Source organism: Myxocyprinus asiaticus, chromosome 33 (genome assembly GCF_019703515.2).
Source record: "Myxocyprinus asiaticus isolate MX2 ecotype Aquarium Trade chromosome 33, UBuf_Myxa_2, whole genome shotgun sequence".
Taxonomy (NCBI): Eukaryota; Metazoa; Chordata; class Actinopteri; order Cypriniformes; family Catostomidae; genus Myxocyprinus; species Myxocyprinus asiaticus.
This window is the reverse complement of record NC_059376.1, coordinates 21,685,424-21,702,985: the sequence shown is the minus strand read 5'-3', so window position 1 is coordinate 21,702,985 and position 17,562 is coordinate 21,685,424. Positions and strand designations below refer to the sequence as shown.

The following is a 17,562-nucleotide window of genomic DNA, read 5'->3' as shown; positions in this document are numbered from 1 at the left end:
AAAAATAAAACTACAAAAAAAGTTCATATAATAGAAAATAATAGAAATAAGTAAGAGCAATAGTCACAATTGGACACCAGTTTAGTGATGGAGACAGACTCAAGTCAGATTTCTTTGTCTATTTCAATTGACAAGCTTGGAGCATATTTTCTTCACTGCATTTATACACATTTGTTTCAGTAGTTATATATATATATATATATATATATATATATATATATATATATATATATATATATATATATATATATATATAAAAGGTTTTTATGCTACTTCATTTTTTCTGCTTTTGAAATTTACTGTGTAAATACTTTTATATAAAATGTGTGCTGTATTTTGGTACAATTAAAATACTCTCAGACCAGTTATTTGTCCTAAATCTTCTTCTGACAGCATTAACAGTTAATACTTTACGTTATAACACGTAACAGACGTCAGAACGGTGCAATCTCATTGGTCCACGGGAGAACAAGAGTATTTTGCATATATCCACGTGGAGGTGCTGAAGCGACTGTTCAAGAGTGAAAGTCTCTCTCTCCGCCTTTATTAAACGCTCTTAAATTCAAACACAAATATTAATATGCACCATCAAATGTAATCTTAGGCCGAAGAGTGCACATGGATCTGTTGAGACATACATGCCACCTACATTTAATCGACTGATCGGTGGTCATCGTCAGTGTTTGTAAAAGTCATGTGGGTTAAATGTCTATACGGAAACACTCGTAAGTGAAAGTGTAGAGAGGAGTTTATATGGACGCTGGAGAAACATCATGGCACACAGCGTCACTCAAGAGTACATGCAGATTCCAGCCGTCACTCGAGCATACACGACTGCATGCGTCCTGACAACAGCTGCTGTGGTAAGCAGTCTAATATACTGGTTGTATATATATGTATTGCAAGTACTCTGATATCTATAATATGCATCTGAAGACCCAGGCAGTATGTGATACTGTATTTAGTAAATACTATTTGCATTGCCATGTAAATATAGGATCGTATACTGATGACAGTAGGATAGGATGTCAAACTATTGACATCAGTTTGATGCCATGATCAGTTTTATTTTTGATTATCTTCCCTTCACTCAAGATTCAGTTTCAGCGTCATATCCATTAACTTTGTTTTTCCAATATCAAGAAGTCATGAATACTGAATAATAATAATTTTACATTACAACAATATACCATATATATATATATATATACAACAGTTAGAAGATTAAAAAAAATACACAAAATTTACAATAATTAGAATGTGTGTTTGTTTTTTGAGAGAGATTTAAGAGAGTTTTAGATGGAGTAAACTACAGGTCAGGACAGCTGCTGCTGAACATTTTGTTAACTATGCTTGGAAAAGAGGAAATATTAAAAAGAGGCTTTTTTTTCAAGGGGAGCAGAAAAGCTTAAAGGAACAGTTCACTCAAAAATGAAAATTCTCTCATTATTTACTCACCCTCATGCCTTCCCAGTTGTGTGTGACTTTCTTCTGCAGAACACAAATGAAGATTTATTTAAGAATATCTCAGCTCTGTACAATACAAGTGAATGGGTGCCTAAATGTTGACACTCTAAATCCATATCTTCTGAAGTGATATGATAGGTGTGGGTGAGAAACATCAATATTTAATTCCATTTTTGCTAGAAATTCTTCTCCCTGCCCAGTAGGAGGCATATGCATGAAGAAAAATCACAAGAAGAAGAATGTGAAAGTGAAAGTTAAAATGGAGATTGACTGAGCAGGGAGGAGAATTTATAGTTACATGGACTTAAATATTGATCTGTTTCTCACCCACACCTATCAGATTGCTTCTGGAGACATTGAATCAACCACTGGAGTCATATGGATTACTTATATGCTGACTTGTGATTTTGGGGGCTTCAACATTTTGGCACCCATTCACGCATTGTATGGACCAAAAGAGCTGAGAAATTCTTCTAAAAATCTTCATTGGAGTTCAGTTGATGAAAGTTAGTCATACATATCTGGGATGGCATGAGGGTGAGTAAATTAGAGATAATTTTCATTTTTGGGTGAACTAACCCTTTAATGTAACTTATACGTTTGTTTTGTGATCTACAGCAACTGGAGTTCATTACACCTTTTCAACTGTATTTTAACCCTGACCTGATATTAAGGAGATACCAGGTTAGTTCTTAAATATCATTGTTTATGAAACACAGCTGCTTTTAAATATAAGAACAGTATGTATTATTGTTTTTAATATGCATGTCTGTTTCTTCTCTTATGGAGGTATGGCGACTGATCACAAACTTCTTGTTTTTTGGGCCTCTTGGATTCAGCTTCTTGTTCAACATGATTTTTCTGTATCCCTTTCAGTCCATTTGAAATGTCTCTCCATTGGCTCTCTGTGAAATTTTCAGTGCTTTCCAAATGGGTTTCACTCTCACACAAGCACATTCACACAGTTTCACTGTCTATTTGCTTTGCATAACTGCCATTTGGCTCCTATGCAGCTGTGTGCTGTAGGTCATCTGTGTTAACGTCCTTGACTTAGCAGATATCGTTACTGCCGAATGCTGGAGGAAGGCTCATTCCGCGGCCGAACGGCAGACTTTGTCTACATGTTCCTGTTTGGTGGCGTTCTTATGACTGTATCCTTCAGCCTTTGTTACGTTAAAAACAGTCATGCGTCTCTTCACTGAATGAAGTGCTAGCATGCAGTACAGTTCAAATCCATGCAAGTTTTCTCTTAAATTACGTACCCTAATACAGAATTGAAATTAAAGTATGGTTGCATACACTATATGGCCTAAAGTATGTGGATACCTCCTTCTGATAAACAGGTTTGGCTGTACCCTTTAATTCCAGACAACAGAATGAAGTTCTGAGGGCATAAACAGAGCAATAAGAAACAAAGCTTGTCATCAAGCACATATAATCTCATACTGTAATCTTTTCATTTAAGAGACATGTTAGATCCATATAGACTCAACTTATTGGTTGATAGAAATGTAGGATTAAAAGACTGTGTAGCTGACTCAGTAGCTGTTTCTTATTCAGTGTTTTATCTCTTTAATTCTTTAACTCTAATATCTACAGCTCTTTGGTCTGTTTGCCAACCTGTTCTTTTTAGGACAGGCCTTCACTATCATGCTGGTGTACGTGTGGAGTAGAAGAAACCCTTATGTTCGCATGAACTTCTTTGGTTTGCTCAATTTCCAGGCCCCATTCCTTCCCTGGGTGCTCATGGGATTCTCACTGTTACTCGGCAATTCCATTGTTATTGATCTGCTGGGTATGTTAACTTTTTCCCGAGCCACCCATTTTAAGAGGTGACTTTGCATTTTGACTAATTACTGCTTGAATTCTATATGCTGTGCAGGATCTTTGGTAATTTTTGGTAGATTTTTAGATAGCTTCTAAGAAGTACCTGAAGTACCCAGGCTGCATGGAGATTCCACAAATTAGTTGAAAAACAGAGCCACATTTGCATGCTGCTTTCCTAAACTAATCTAGGGTGATCTAGTTTCCCACGGTAATGGAAAACATGGAAATAGTTGGGCATTTTTAAACTTGTGCGACCCTGCGTCCTCATGCGCATACTGTATATATATATATAATGTTTTTTAGGTATCGGTGTAGGACATATCTACTACTTCTTGGAGGATGTGTTTCCTAACCAGCCAGGAGGAAGAAAGCTTCTTGCCACTCCTGGAATTTTGTAAGTGGGAACATGAATATTGTAATTATTTCTTGTCTTTTTATCATATGATATAAATAAAACAGAAGTGCGCATTCATATCCTGCAGTCGCGCTATATTTGACGCACCTCAAGAAGATCCAGATTATGCCCCCCTTCCAGAAGATCAGAATGGGCTCTCCTTGAATGCGCAAGTTGGAGATGGAGAAGATGATACTGGTCAAGATGAAGGTCAAGGTCCAAATGAGGAAGATCCTCAAGGAGAAGAAAACTAGAAGGATTCAGTACCAGGTTTACAGACAGCAATTTGATTCAGTCTTGCCATGCTTTTAAATTCCTCGTTTTAGTTGGGGGAGTTTATGTCTAAATATTCTTTTAATCAGACTGTGTAATAGTTTAAAACACTCCTTATGAAAGAGAAGGCGCTTTAGCCTATGGCCATCAGTTGCACTGTGCATCCTGGAAATCCAGCTTTGTAACTGAGACTAAGGCCACGAGGATTTTACATTTGGCCACCTTTGTGCCTTTGTGTAATGGATTTCAATTTTGCATTCAATGCCATGCACATCACAAACAAGTATTCCTTTGTTTTGGAAGAACAGTGCCATTCTGTTTTAGTTTACACCACATGGTTTTAAACAAATGTTGTTTTCTCAACAACTTTGTTTAAATGAATTACAAAGCAATGATGGCTGTATTATGTTAGCAATGGTGTTGAAAGAGAAACCAGACTATAATACATCATTTTGGAGGCTAAAATAGTAGGGGATTGTGTATTCCACAAGAGGTTATTTTCTTGGGTACAATACTGTGGCGTAGCTCTGTTCACAAATAGTATCGAACACAGTGAGCAGTGACGCAGGACACATTCACGAATGTGCCGACTATCTGAAATGCCAAATTAAACTGCAGACTGTGCATTTTCAGGCCCGTGGCCTTTGTTAGCACAGCACCATGGCAAAATACAAAAAGCTTTGTGTGTTGAAATGGTTAAGATGAATTATTGAAGAGTTTGTTGTCCAGAAAAACTACTATTTGCCTAAACAACACAGAAACTTTAGCTGTATCTGAATATAAATACAAACACTTGATGGCTAATGAATAAAGGCTTATGTTGTATTATCTTTACATTCTGGTGGTTTGCTCTATATTTCAGTAAATCTCTGTAGCATTTTTGGGGCTGTCGCCTGCAATTTTTCACACTTAAATTGAAATTAAATTCATTCACACATACTATGGACTAATTGCAAAAAAATTGTCACATTTTTTAGAAAACCCCCCAAATAAAAAAAGCCTCAAATGTATAAATAATATTTTGTTATATAAACAGTATATTATATAAATACAGTATATATTTGTCCTTATTTTGTAAACATGTAATTCTGGCTCTGTTCACTCTATCTCCCTTTGAAAAGTCTTATTTCCTTCCAATAGATGGCAGCAAGTACTAGGAAAATAATTTTTCCTCTACCACATTCCATCACAATATACAGATGTAGGTGGTGCTTTAACACATTTTAGCCCTCAAAGATGTGCTCATCCATGGACATTCAGTCTAATTTTCAGTTCATGCACCACCACCTTTTTTTCATTGAATATCTTGGCCTCTGAGTGGACTAGAAGCTCAATCTAGTTGTTTTTCTTGCTGGTTGGCATATTTTGTTCTGGACATCTAAGATATAACATTGGATTATTCAGGCAAACAGGCTCACAGATGAGTAAAAATGGCTCTTTTTTTTTTTTTCTTTTTAGAAAACTGTAAGACTAAGCAGATATAACGTTTTTCTACTTTGGACTTACAGCAGCAATGATCGGCACATAATAGAGATGTTTGTATTTGATGTCTTTCAGAAATCATATTTCACTTTGTGATTCTTTTGAAAATCTTTCTAACCATGGTATTAGGGCTATATACAATATAGTCACATTCCTGAGAATGAGAACTTTCGTTTGATATAAGACTTGTCTACTGAAGTGCTATGAGAACGGCTTTAATATTCATATTTCTACCCCATTACCTCTAGGAGGCGCTAATTATGACAAATGTTTTCCGGCCTTATTTTGTGATTTTATGTAACGCAAGTGATAGCATTTTATGAAAAGTTCACATTCTAAGCTTTCAAATGATACCACGTATGCCTTGTTCCCGGGGACTTTAACGTTTTAAGCATAAACTTTTTCCATGATATAGCGTCCCCCTGTGAACCCACCAGCAGGTCTATAGAGTTTAAGGGGTTTTAAACATTTAAACATGCATCACATTCATTTCCACCTCTAAAGCACATATTGCTTCCTAGTAAATACAAAGAAATAGGGTAATGGTTTGAGCCATTGAGACAAAGGTTGTTAGTTCAAAACGTATAATATAATGCAGATTTTTAACAAAAAGCATTCCAAAATAACTTAACTTTAATCATTTTATTTAAAAGTACATTGTTTACAAATTGGCTTCTATACACAAACACAAAACAAGACAAATTAAGATACCATAAAATCCTCTCAACTTTTCAGACACCGTCTGTCTCTGAGCAGACAGATATTGGGTATAGGGAAAGGTCACAACACAGGACTTTTGACTAGGCCAGACTGGAGCAGATGGTACTCAGTTTACAGTAGATATCAAGTTGCTCAACTGTAAACTCTGATCTGGAGGGACTGGATCTTGACTGGAAGTCTGGCCAATGGAATGTCTAAATGTCAGTAATGCTGGGTTGTAGCTTTATTGGTGTTTCCTCTGCCTCTTTAGGAAATGTGCAGTTATCTTTACCATGCTGGGGCTGTGTTTGCAAGTCGCCTCATCCGCCTGAAACAGATCCACATCAAGTTTTATCTTTAATGGAGAGACTTTGAAAATTGCAATGTAGTGCATTAAAAGGAAAAGTTCACCCAAAAATGAAAATTCAGTCATTATTTACTCACCCTCATGTTGTTCCAAACTCATACTACTATCATTTGTGGCACATAAAATGAGATAGAGGCAGCATGAGTAACCATTTCATTACATACTTTCATTGCATCTTTTTTTCCAAACAATGACAGTGAATGGTGATTCAGACAGACATTCTACCTAACATCTTTTGTGTTCCACTGAAGAAAGGCAGTCATATGGGTTTGGAACAACATGAGCGTGAGTAAACGATGACAGAATTTTCATCTTCGTTGATTGTAAGGTTACAAACTTTTTTGTTACAAACTTTTTTTGTTTGTATTTCATGAAAAGGCAATTAATTCTCTTACCTTGTGTTTCTGTCCTGGTCCCTGATCTTCTTCTCCATCTCAGCATCTGTCAGTGTCTCCAGTAGTGGACACCACTGGTCAGCATCACCTGTGTTTCTGATGGCAATCTCTACTGTGGGGAGAGGGTTCTCACTATAAAGAGACAAAATATTAGCATTTCGGCAACAATGCGTCTTTACTAAAAAAAGGTCTGGGTTGATAAACATGACAGATCTATTTCAACATCAGGCATTACTGATTAGAATGCTCACAAGGCAGCAGAGAAAAACATGACCCTTCTGATGAGTTTTGTAATGTCTCAGACATTAGAGGAAGTCTGAGATAATGTCCAACTTGGAGAAAGTTGACATTGTTTTGAAAATACTTAACTATTGTCTTTATGATACAAATGAAACAACTACGCTTCAATGGGTCTAACTCGCAAAGTAGTTTGTTACTATATGGGGCTCTTTCCTAGATTGTTTGGGAGAAGCTTAAATTCGGTAAATATTTAAATGTCATAAGTATTCTATTTCAAAACATCTATTGTGCCAGCCACATTTCACTTCATGCTCAACCAGGACTATGAAATAGCGTTTTTGATCAATGATTTGACTCACGTAAATGCGTCCGTACCTGAAAGCGTATGTCCTTTGATGCCAGCTAAGCTGGCCCCGAATGCTATATGCAATAGTGGTGACAAACTCTCCCCCCAGGCCCAGCTCAGAGCACAGCTTAAGTGCAAACTTCTCAGGGGAGTTCTCCTTCTCAGACATGTCCCATTCAAACTGATCCACCAGAGATATGTTCCCAACGTGTATGTTTAACTACAGGGTTAAAAGACAAGAGCAATAAAAACACTTAGAAGATTGTCTGTTTTCCTGTAATCCCACATCCCGCCTTTACATGTCTACTCAGTGATGTTCAAAAGGCCATTGGGGTTCACAATGAAATTTTAAGATTTAAACAATAAAAACCATATTTAAACCTGGACAAAATTTCTGAATTCTTCTAACATTACAACAAAGAAACGTCACGACGTAAAATGAATTTCATTGCTTCCATTGAAGCACACAACAAAATGATCAATATGCGTAACATTTTCAGTAGGCTGGGATAACATGAATGCAAACTGTTATTAAGGGAAAAGGAAATGCCGCATCCTAAGAAATTAATGTTAATTTTTCCATTTATTTTTCAACTTTTCACTCAATTTTATGCTGATAATTACTAAAAGAAAAAAAAAATATTAAAATTATAAAACTACTAAATAAAAGCTTATGTTCATAAGTTGGAAGCCAACTTAATATTTTATTAATAATAACTTTCACATTTATCACTGGAGCACAGAAATCTTATTTTCAATCTTATAGGCCTATTTTCATACAATGCACCAGGTGATCCAAATTTGAAATCCACCGAGAGTGGATTTTGCCGATACCAATAACCAAGGTGGTGGAAAAGGCAGATCACCAATTAATTGGACGATAGTTTTTAAAATCGATTTATAGAATGTTAAAAAAATGTATTAGTTTTTAGTTACTGTGACAGGCACAGACATAGAGGCTACAACAGTCCAAAATAAATCAAATCCAAGATGCTGTTTTTAGTTCAACCAAAATTCCAAGAAAATAAAAAAATGAAGATATGGTGCATAATGTAATGTGAGACTAAACAAGCACAAACAGACAAGGGATTCTTGTTTTTTAGCCTATTTAATTATTACTCACAAGACATGAAGTTGGAGGTACAGTTTGTTTATATGTGATGTGTACTGATGGGGCACGTCTTCATATAGTAACTTTTTTTTTTTTTTTTTTTTTTTTGCATGCCTTCACTTCAATTTAGAACACTTGACTATCTAATCAAAATAAAGTGTGCACTGAAGTATGGATACAAATATGGACGAAAACTGTCATTAATGAAAGATTTAGATTTAGCAAATTCCCACATGATTGTTTTTATTTCACCACTAGAGGCCGCTGTTCTAACTGTAGAATCCTCCAGCGCCTGCAACAGTGAAACATGAACAATAATAAAAAATAAAACTATCTGCAAATATCGGCACCGATTCAACAGTAAAATCGTAATATATGTCTACCTCTTGCCCAAATAACTGATTATTGGGAAGGACTCATGGATCTGCAATATTTACAGCTGTAATTTCTTGAATCATGCAGACTGTACTGTTTTGATATACAAAATGACTCATATGTAGTACCTTGATAATGACTCTTTGGTCCATCTGCTCATCCAGTATGCTGTCTGTGGGGTAGGACTCTATCTGCTGTCTGATTGCCGAGGCAATGGCAGGAACAAATGTCAGTGGGCTCAGGTCCAGGTCATCACACAAGATTTCAGCAAACATCTCTGGAGTCATAAGCTTTTCTTTTGGGCCAGGAGAAAAAAAGCAGTGTTCAGAGCATGCAGTGGGGTGCATGTTTTACTGTGAGACTGTAAGTATAAAAAAAGATAACCAGTGGAAGTGTGTAATGGACAGTCTACCATTCATGTTCCATGTGAAAGCATCACGTAGTTTCTGCCCATCAATCTCCATGTCCAGTCTGATGGGCACCAGGATTTCAGGCTGGGTGGCATTCTCATGGATGACAGCCGGGTCGTGATCATCAAAGCTGTGCATAACAGAGCCAAGCAGATTACAATACAACAAAATGAAACTAGCTAAGTTTCTCAAATATCTAAAGGAATAGTTCACCCAAAAATGAAAATTCTCTCATCATTTACTCACCCTCATGCCATACCAGATGTGTATGAGCTCAAATATTCTTCTAAAAATCTTAATTTGTGTTCTGCAAAAGAAAGAAAGTCATACACATCTGGGATGGCATGAGGGAAAGTAAACGTTTCAGTTTTGGGTGAACTATTCCTTTAAGAGCGAGTTAAGCTAACAACAATTATGAGTCATTAGAGGCTTCCACACATCTTAACCTGTTACGTTTTTTGAACTGTGACGCTGAACTTAATATCATATCAATGGAAAGCTAAAATCACCAGAGGGGGAAGGTCCTCTTTTTGTCACGGCCCATACGGTTGCGGTTGATGGTGGTGGAGCAAGGAACAGCATCCAGGTGATGGGAACTGTTGGGAAGAGTGGGAACCCACTGGCTGTTTCTCTTGGCTTTCTGCTCCCTGTGAAGAAAACCACATGAGAAAAATAAAGTCAGATATGCTTAAATAATCTGACATTTGGGTATTACAGGCAATGTGATGATCTAAATATATATATTTGTAATACATTTTACTGTAGCAATTTTAAATAATGACCCTCTGAGCATGATATTTGTGAGCATATTCAAACTGGTTTACCTGAGATAGGCTGGAGGCTCAGTGCTGATCGACACAGCCTTGTACTTCTCATCATGTCCCTCAAATATCTCCTCGACTTCTGAGGCCTTCAGCAGCGTCACACTGGTGGCTAAAGTGGTGTAACCGTGATCTAACACAAAACATTGCTTATACTGTAAGATAGAAAGTGCAATTCTAAGATAACTAAATATGAACCCTTGACACAGTTTTTTGTGCAACACTCACCATGAGATGATGCGACTATCTTCTTTCTCTCCTCTACTGTCGCTAGTCTTCTCGAGAGTGATGGGTAGCGCTTATATAATGACCCTCTGAACATACGCAAGTAATTCCCCACCTAAACACACAAACATAGGAGATCTTTTAATGATAGCTATTTTGTCATGCACTCAGCATGATGAGTGGGTGCACTGGGTTGCTATCCTGTTTATTCATGATAAACAAGTATTGTGTTGCGTCTATTACAACTACACAGCTCTGGATGTGTCGTCTAAAATAGCCAAAGCGGACTGAGATCAAGAAATAATCAAGAAAAGCCAACAACTCCAGTTATCGATCTTGTTCCAAACGAAAACAAGCTTAGCTAGCTAGCTGAATTATCAGCGACTAATACAATTCGGTATATGGTTCATAAATACAAATCAAATCTTCACAGAAATGATATTGCGTTTAATTTCTTGCCTCTGATCCAATCATGTAAAAGTCTCCATCCTCCTCCAGCTGGAATTTAATGGGTTTCTGTCCGTATGTTTTGCTTAACGCCATGTTGAATGTTAGCTCGACTCGGTTCCGGTAAACGTGCGCATGTGCGCTCAACCTGTTTACATGTGGCGCAAGAAAATGACGTACCTATGTGGTTGCGTTATGTTTTTTCTCCCAGCAGGCAAGTCCCGCCTCCTGCGTTCGGATTGGCTACTAAGAGCTGCTTACAAGCGGTCTGCGATTGGACAGTTGAGAAGTCGTTCATATAGACTTAGTAACCATAAACAGAGGGACATCGTATCGTATAAGTAGCAGAAAAACAAACAGCCTCTGAGTTCGAAGTTCAGTGCGAATTTTAAATGGTTAACATTAGACAAGACAAAACTATCACATGATAAATATATTATAATGGGGACGATGTAACATCGCAGCTTCCAGTGTATGAACGTGTGTGTTTTATCTCTTTTCTGTCAACTGACAGACCTATTTACTATACAGTATATTCCATACAGCTAAATATACGATGTGTAACATAATTTGTCACTTCTTTTATTTAACATCTTATCATTAATTAATTCTGCAATTCGTTTTTAATAATTTTGAACTTTTAACTGTAGGTAGAGTGTTTAAACTTTAAATGATCAAGATGTGTGTTTATGTAGCAAACTTAATATCAAGACATTAAAAGTCAAGTAAATTACATGTTTATTAAAAATAGTAATATTTCAAAATTCTCTCATCATTTACTCACCCAGATGTGTATGACTTTCTTCTGCAGAATACAAATGAAGATTTTTAGAAGAATATTTCAGCTCTGAAGGTCCATACAATGCAAGTGAATAGTGACTAAAACTCAGAAGGTCCAAAAAGCACATAAAGGCATCATAAAATTAATCCACAAGACTTTTTTTACTAAAGTGAAAGTGAACGTGTAGATTTACTTTAGGAAAAGGACTAAAATATTTCTCTGTTTCTAAGAATATGTTAAGATGGTATTGGTATGGTATTTTTTAGCTTACAGAAAAGTGAGAAATGCACTGTCAACTGTTAATTAAAAATTTTGTTTTCCAACCTTGCTGCCTTATAATAATAATAATGCACCTGTCTCCATATATTATTAAATCAATTCAAGTTCTGCTTTAAATAGAATAAAATTAGCATTTGATTTCTTAAACAATCTTTAGCATTCTCACTATATACAGCTCTGGAAAAAAATAAGACACCACTGCAAAATGATCAGTTTCTCTGGATTTACTATATATAGGTATGTGTTTGAGTAAAATGAAAATGTTTGTTTTATTCTGTAAAGTACTGACAACACTTCTCCCAAATTCCAAATTGTCATTGCCTTGCTAAAACACCCCAAGATCATCTCCGATCCTCCACCAAATTTCACTGTGGGTGCGAGACACTGTGGCTTGAAGGCCTCTCCAGGTCTCTGTCTAACCATTAGACGACCAGGTGGAGGATCGGTGATGATCTGGAGGTGCTTCAGCAAGGCTGGATTCGGGCAGATTCGTCTTTGTGAAGGACGCATGAATCAAGCCACATACAAGGTTATCCTGGAAGAAAACTTGCTTCCTTCTGCTCTGACAATGTTCCCCAACTCTGAGGATTGGTTTTTCCAGCAGGACAAAGCTCCATGCCACACAGCCAGGTCAATCAAGTTGTTGATGAAGGACCACCGGATCAAGACCCTGTCATGTCCAGCCCAATCTCCAGACCTGAACCCCACTGAAAACCTCTGGAATGTGATCAAGAGGAAGATGGATGGCCACAAGCCATCAAACAAAGCCTAGCTGCTTGAAGTTTTGCGCAAGGAGTGGCATAAAGTCACCAAACAGCAATGTGAAAGACTGGTAGAGAGCATGTCAAGACGCATGAAAGCTGTGATTGAAAATCAGGGTTATTCCACCAAATATTGATTTCTGAACTCTTCCCAAGTTAAAACATTAGTATTGTGTTGTTTAAAAATGAATATGAACTTTTCTTTGCACTATTTGAGGTCTGAAAAACCTACATCTTTTTTGTTATTTTGACCAGTTGTCATTTTCTGCAAATAAATGCTCTAAATGACAATATTTTAATTTGGAATTTGGGAGAAATGTTGTCAGTACTTTATAGAATAAAACATGTTAATTTTACTTAAACAAACAGTAAATCCAGAGAAAGTGATCATTTTGCAGTGGTCTCTTAATTTTTTCCAGGGCTGTATGTATGGTTCTTGATGCTGTTCCCATCTGAAATATTTAAAAGTATAACAAGAAGACTCCAGTAGAATTAGCTCTATCGTGTTTTATTAAAAACCAGGTAAATCTGCCACCCGGATTGAGGCGAGTCACTATGCCACCACGAGGACTTAGAGCGCATTGGGAATTGGGCATTCCCAAAAAACAAAAAACAGGTAAAGTGCCGAACTCTGGGTCAAGTTTGATTTAATTTGGTTTCTGGCACATCTATAATTACAGGAACAAAGGTTGTAACCTATTTTAAATTTTAATCTAAACATAACATTACAATAAAATAACCTTAAAGGTGCACTCAGTGATTTTTTCCCTCTTTATAAGAGTTGTACACCTTAAGAAATAAATACAAATTGTGCAATATATGTATAAAATCATGACCACTCACATAGGATGAAGACTCAAGTCATATCAGTAACCTTATAAAAGCTGTTTAAATCTACATGGAAAGGGTGCCCTCATGGGAGCTGCCATATCAGGATCACATGACCAGCCAAATACTACTTGCTTAATGTCAGTAACCTCCCTGTATTTGAACATGTTCACTTAGATTCAATGAATCATGGCTGATTGTTAAGTAGTGAATAGTTACACATCTTCTTTAAGTCTCTGCAATACGTACAATGTGGCTTGTTTAGGTGAAATCAAAAACACAGAAATATCAAGTACTGTGCATCCCCACATTTATTTGTAAGTTTAAAAAAATGTAGTGCTTTTTTGTACATACAAAGGTGCATTTTAATTTATTTTTACAACAGTAAAACAATTATAAATAAAACAATTATAAACATATAAATAAATAAACATGGGGCAATGCCACAAATTGGACCTTAACATTCAAACATAGACATTAACATTCAGAGTTAGATTCAGGCATAAAAAAAGGTTAAAAAAGGAGACAAAACAAAATATGAATTGAAGTCTGTATATGGCACGCAACGAATGACAGGCTGCAGGCAGTAACATTTCACTTCATCTTTGTAGTTTCCAGAAAGCATGTCTGAGAAGTGATATTCATTAGGAGTCATTTAACAGTGAATCCCTAGTGGCATATTTTCTCCATGCACTTGATTTTTTTTTTTCATCGTAAACTAAGCAAAATGTATATTTTGTTCCAGTTCAGTTTATATAGTTGGCATAGTAGCAGAAAAGCACCAACACATATGTGGTGCATTTCTTACAACTTTTAAGATATAAATCCTATCATATTTCAAATTAAAGCACAAACACGCACACACACACACACACACACACACCCACACACAAACCAACATACACATCTGAGTAAACACGGCTGAAAATCTCTACTGGTGGGAACAACATCCCCTCAATATTTCAGCACATCATACTAAGACCATTTGGTCAGAAAGCACTTGTGGGTTTAGTTCACAAAACAAAAGGCTTAGCAGGGTGAAGCCACAGTCACAGTGTTTGGTACAAAAAAAGGAAAGCCTGTAGAGTTACGGCATTCTATAACGGAGGCCAAGCACATCACGAAACACAGAGAAACCAACTGCAAAAAGAAACAATAAAGGCTTTGGCATAGACTTGGGTGTCAAGACTGCCTCCATCACTGCATTTGGATTAATTAATAAGTGTTAGTAGTGTTGTTATTTATGGTTATGTAATAACCATACGTAATCTTCTAAATCCTAGGCTTCAGACCTGTCATCTCATGCTCAAATATGAATTTGTGACTCAATGAAGGAAACCAGAAGTCGCTTAGCAGTCAAAAGAGATTCCTGCAGTCTTGAGTGAACTGATTGTAGCCTGAGAGGTTAGTTTCAGGCAGTAATCAGTGTCGTCTCCAGGAAAACAGGCAGCGTTGACAAGCTAAATTGGCATCAGCACTGACAACAGTCAAAACAGCCATATAAAAGAGCAAAAAACAAACAAAAGACTATACACTTTACACAATTCGCACTGTACATGTAATATTGTCGCTATAGCAAAAGCTGCCCTAGAATCTGAGAGACAGTGATAACATTTTGAGTCCAAACAGAGAGCCTGTTTCAAGATGAATCAAATGAAAGTCCTTGTTTGGAATAAAAAAGAACAAAACTGATGAGGAAATGATGCATCAATTGTCCAAACTGCTTTCCACAAATCTCTTGCTTTAAGTAAAGGACCATTCTAAAGTGCTTCATATGTTTTCATTTAGTGTGCTCATGCATGAATAACTGCATTTGGTATGGAAAATATTTATCACACACAGTGTGGCTCTTATGTGCAGTCTTAAGGCAAACCTTGTAAGAACCACAGTGGTCTTGTGTCTGTCGCATAGTCCATAGGGACAGAAAACACAGGCATAGCTTCCTGTAGGAAACAAGCAGCTATTTCAATGCAACAATCAATAATCCATTGGCTAAAAGACACAGATAATACTGCAGAGGGACTAATGAAGTGACTCTTGATAATCTCCCAAATGCAAACCGCTCCAGGCAAGTTAAACTTGATAGAGACCGTTCAAAAGAAGCCTTTGGGTATTTTGAACCCTTTCTGCTTCATGCGTGGTAGAGTTAGGCTAGGAGAGCTCTTGGAGCGGCAGGTTTTGGTAGCACCACGCTTCCTCAGCAAGAAGTCGTATTTGGCAGATGAGTTCATAGCGTAGAAAACGTTTCCATTATCTGGGATTCTGAGTTCTGTGGGGTGAAGTGGAACAAAAATCAAGATTGACGACTCATCAATAAAGGCTAAAGGCTATTGGCTAATAAATCACAGATGAGCCCTACAATATGTCCCACCTCAACAGGAAATACATCAACACAGTATTTGCAGAAAGCTGCTCAGCAATCCATTTTACAGGGACTTTAAATGAATATTCCGGGTTCAATACAAGTTAAGCTCAGTTGACAGTATTTGTGGCATAATGCTGATTACAACAAAAATAAATTTTGACTTGTCCCTCCTTTTCTAAAAACAAAAATAATAATAATAATAATAATAAAAAAATGGAAGTGAAAGGGGAAAATTTGTAAACATTAAAATACTCACTGTTTCAAAAGTACAGCCACAAGATGTAAACAATATGCATGTTAACATGATTTTAGTGTGATAAAATCACTTACTAACCTTTTCTGTGTAAAGTTATAGACAATTTTACAACTTTGTTGCAATGACAACACAATACCATAAACCTTAAAACTCTAGAACAACCGTAAAAACGTAGATTTAAACAACTTTACAGCTCAAATAATATGCCATTTTTAACAGAAGAATTGATGTAATAAAATTGCTTTTATAAAATTATAAGCTTCACATTTCTGCTCTCCAAAAATTGGCCCCATTCACTTTCATTGTAATTGCCTCACTATAACCTCGATTTTTGCCTTTTTTGAAGAAAAGGCTGGACAAGTCCAATTTTTTTATGGTATTCAACATAATACCAGAAAAGTTGTAGATTGAGCTGAACTTGTATTAAATCTGGAATATTCCTTTACATATTGAGGCTCCTTACCTTTATGCTTTGAGACTCTCTGGAATAGTTCATAGTCTTCTGACTTCTCATTGTCCAGGTTGTGCTTGGCCATGGCTTTCCTAATGACACCAGGTGTTTTGTCCTGGCTAGTCACCTGAAATACATGGTGATTGGTATATCAAGATTAAATATACAAAGTACATTTCTCAACTTACTGCAACACTGTCACATCACATATGCCTGTCCATATGTCTGTCACTCACCAGGATGCTTTTGTACATGTTGCCGTTGTCCACATCAAGGCTGACTCTGATGATGCAGCAGTCGTTCACCTGCTGGTTGTACAGGGGCAGGGAAAGTGAGGAGTAGTCAGAGACACCAGAGACAGAACGCTTGTGAAAGTGGAAGGCCTGCCCAGTGGAAGCAGAGACTAAAGACGAGGAGGAAGAAGAGGAGGCGGAACTGCTGGAGCCAGATTCAAGTCCCAATACTGTTCCAGAGGCCTCCAAAGATGAAGGGCTGGATGACTCCCAGAGCTGGAAAATAAATCAAAATGATTTGAGTTTAAAGCTCATTGGAATCAAGAATAATAATACAGGCCAAATGACAAAATATGCTCTGAAAGTGCAAATACCTTGGAGGAGGAATCAGACGTAAGCTCCCCTGCATCTGAGGTTGATACAAAATGCTTCAAAGTTGGTGTGGATGTCTGGAAAAAGTTTTAGTTATCAAGTTAATACAGTCTATTTAGTCATTGTGTATATTTTGAGACAACTAACAAATGCTACATTTTTAGGTGTTTAAGGTGGGGTATCAGTCTGCTGATACCAGGCCAAATACAACTGCAAATTTCTAAAGGAAATATTAACTGTGAACATGACTTTGAATCGAAGCAATGCATTCCTATGGACTTGTATCATCAGATGTGTTGTATTTTGTTTTAAGCAAGTGAAATCTGTATAATCAAATGAGTCGTTTCTTACATTAAA

General features: G+C 36.8%; 3 protein-coding genes across 9 annotated transcripts in view; 1 reads left to right on the top strand and 2 right to left on the bottom strand.

Annotated features, from left to right (window-relative positions):
• Positions 1 to 431: 431 nt before the first annotated feature.
• LOC127424354 (derlin-2-like) lies at positions 432 to 4,795 on the top strand. 2 transcript variants are annotated; one of them, XM_051669440.1, is made up of 8 exons: positions 432 to 863; positions 1,808 to 2,004; positions 2,086 to 2,151; positions 2,257 to 2,330; positions 2,525 to 2,618; positions 3,067 to 3,262; positions 3,598 to 3,688; positions 3,777 to 4,795. In XM_051669440.1, exons 2-8 carry the CDS (start codon positions 1,999 to 2,001, stop codon positions 3,940 to 3,942), a joined length of 693 nt encoding a protein of 230 aa, XP_051525400.1. In that variant the 5' UTR covers positions 432 to 863; positions 1,808 to 1,998; the 3' UTR covers positions 3,943 to 4,795. The 2 variants fall into 2 exon arrangements, with proteins under 2 accessions (XP_051525400.1, XP_051525399.1); XM_051669439.1 differs by lacking the exon at positions 1,808 to 2,004 and having other exon boundaries at positions 437 to 863.
• Positions 4,796 to 5,995: 1,200 nt separating this feature from the next.
• Positions 5,996 to 11,033, bottom strand: LOC127424353 (SWI/SNF-related matrix-associated actin-dependent regulator of chromatin subfamily B member 1-A). Of its 2 annotated transcripts, none has more exons than XM_051669437.1 (9): positions 10,892 to 11,033; positions 10,436 to 10,547; positions 10,211 to 10,319; positions 9,896 to 10,033; positions 9,389 to 9,516; positions 9,105 to 9,271; positions 7,520 to 7,710; positions 6,905 to 7,036; positions 5,996 to 6,470 (listed from the first exon to the last, which is right to left on the bottom strand). In XM_051669437.1, the coding sequence occupies exons 1-9, from the start codon at positions 10,973 to 10,975 to the stop codon at positions 6,431 to 6,433; spliced, it is 1,101 nt and encodes a 366-aa protein (XP_051525397.1). In that variant the 5' UTR covers positions 10,976 to 11,033; the 3' UTR covers positions 5,996 to 6,430. The 2 variants fall into 2 exon arrangements, with proteins under 2 accessions (XP_051525397.1, XP_051525396.1); XM_051669436.1 differs by having other exon boundaries at positions 5,999 to 6,470; positions 10,211 to 10,340.
• A 2,784-nt stretch (positions 11,034 to 13,817) lies between these two features.
• Positions 13,818 to 17,562, bottom strand: part of LOC127424165 (ral guanine nucleotide dissociation stimulator-like) — a 34,672-nt gene continuing 30,927 nt past the window's right edge. For all 5 annotated transcript variants that reach the window (XM_051669117.1, XM_051669119.1, XM_051669116.1 and 2 more), the window contains 4 exons: positions 17,208 to 17,282; positions 16,837 to 17,109; positions 16,613 to 16,727; positions 13,818 to 15,797 (listed from right to left, as the gene is read on the bottom strand). In XM_051669117.1, coding sequence (XP_051525077.1) covers positions 15,622 to 15,797; positions 16,613 to 16,727; positions 16,837 to 17,109; positions 17,208 to 17,282 — 639 coding nt within the window. In that variant the 3' untranslated portion in view covers positions 13,818 to 15,621. The remainder of the gene's footprint in view (positions 15,798 to 16,612; positions 16,728 to 16,836; positions 17,110 to 17,207; positions 17,283 to 17,562) is intronic.

Excerpts from the sequence above, each read along its gene's own strand:
- LOC127424354 (XM_051669439.1), top strand. The coding sequence starts at position 774 with ATGGCACACAGCGTCACTCAAGAGTACATGCAGATTCCAGCCGTCACT. Across the intron at positions 2,331-2,524 it reads TTGTTCAACATGATTTTTCT|ATATCGTTACTGCCGAATGC; the intron begins GTATCCCTTTCA and ends TTGACTTAGCAG. Across the intron at positions 2,619-3,066 it reads TTGGTGGCGTTCTTATGACT|CTCTTTGGTCTGTTTGCCAA; the intron begins GTATCCTTCAGC and ends TAATATCTACAG.
- LOC127424353 (XM_051669436.1), bottom strand. The coding sequence starts at position 10,975 with ATGGCGTTAAGCAAAACATACGGACAGAAACCCATTAAATTCCAGCTG. Across the intron at positions 10,341-10,435 it reads GATAGTCGCATCATCTCATG|ATCACGGTTACACCACTTTA; the intron begins GTGAGTGTTGCA and ends GTTTTGTGTTAG. Across the intron at positions 9,272-9,388 it reads TTTCACATGGAACATGAATG|AAAAGCTTATGACTCCAGAG; the intron begins GTAGACTGTCCA and ends CTGGCCCAAAAG.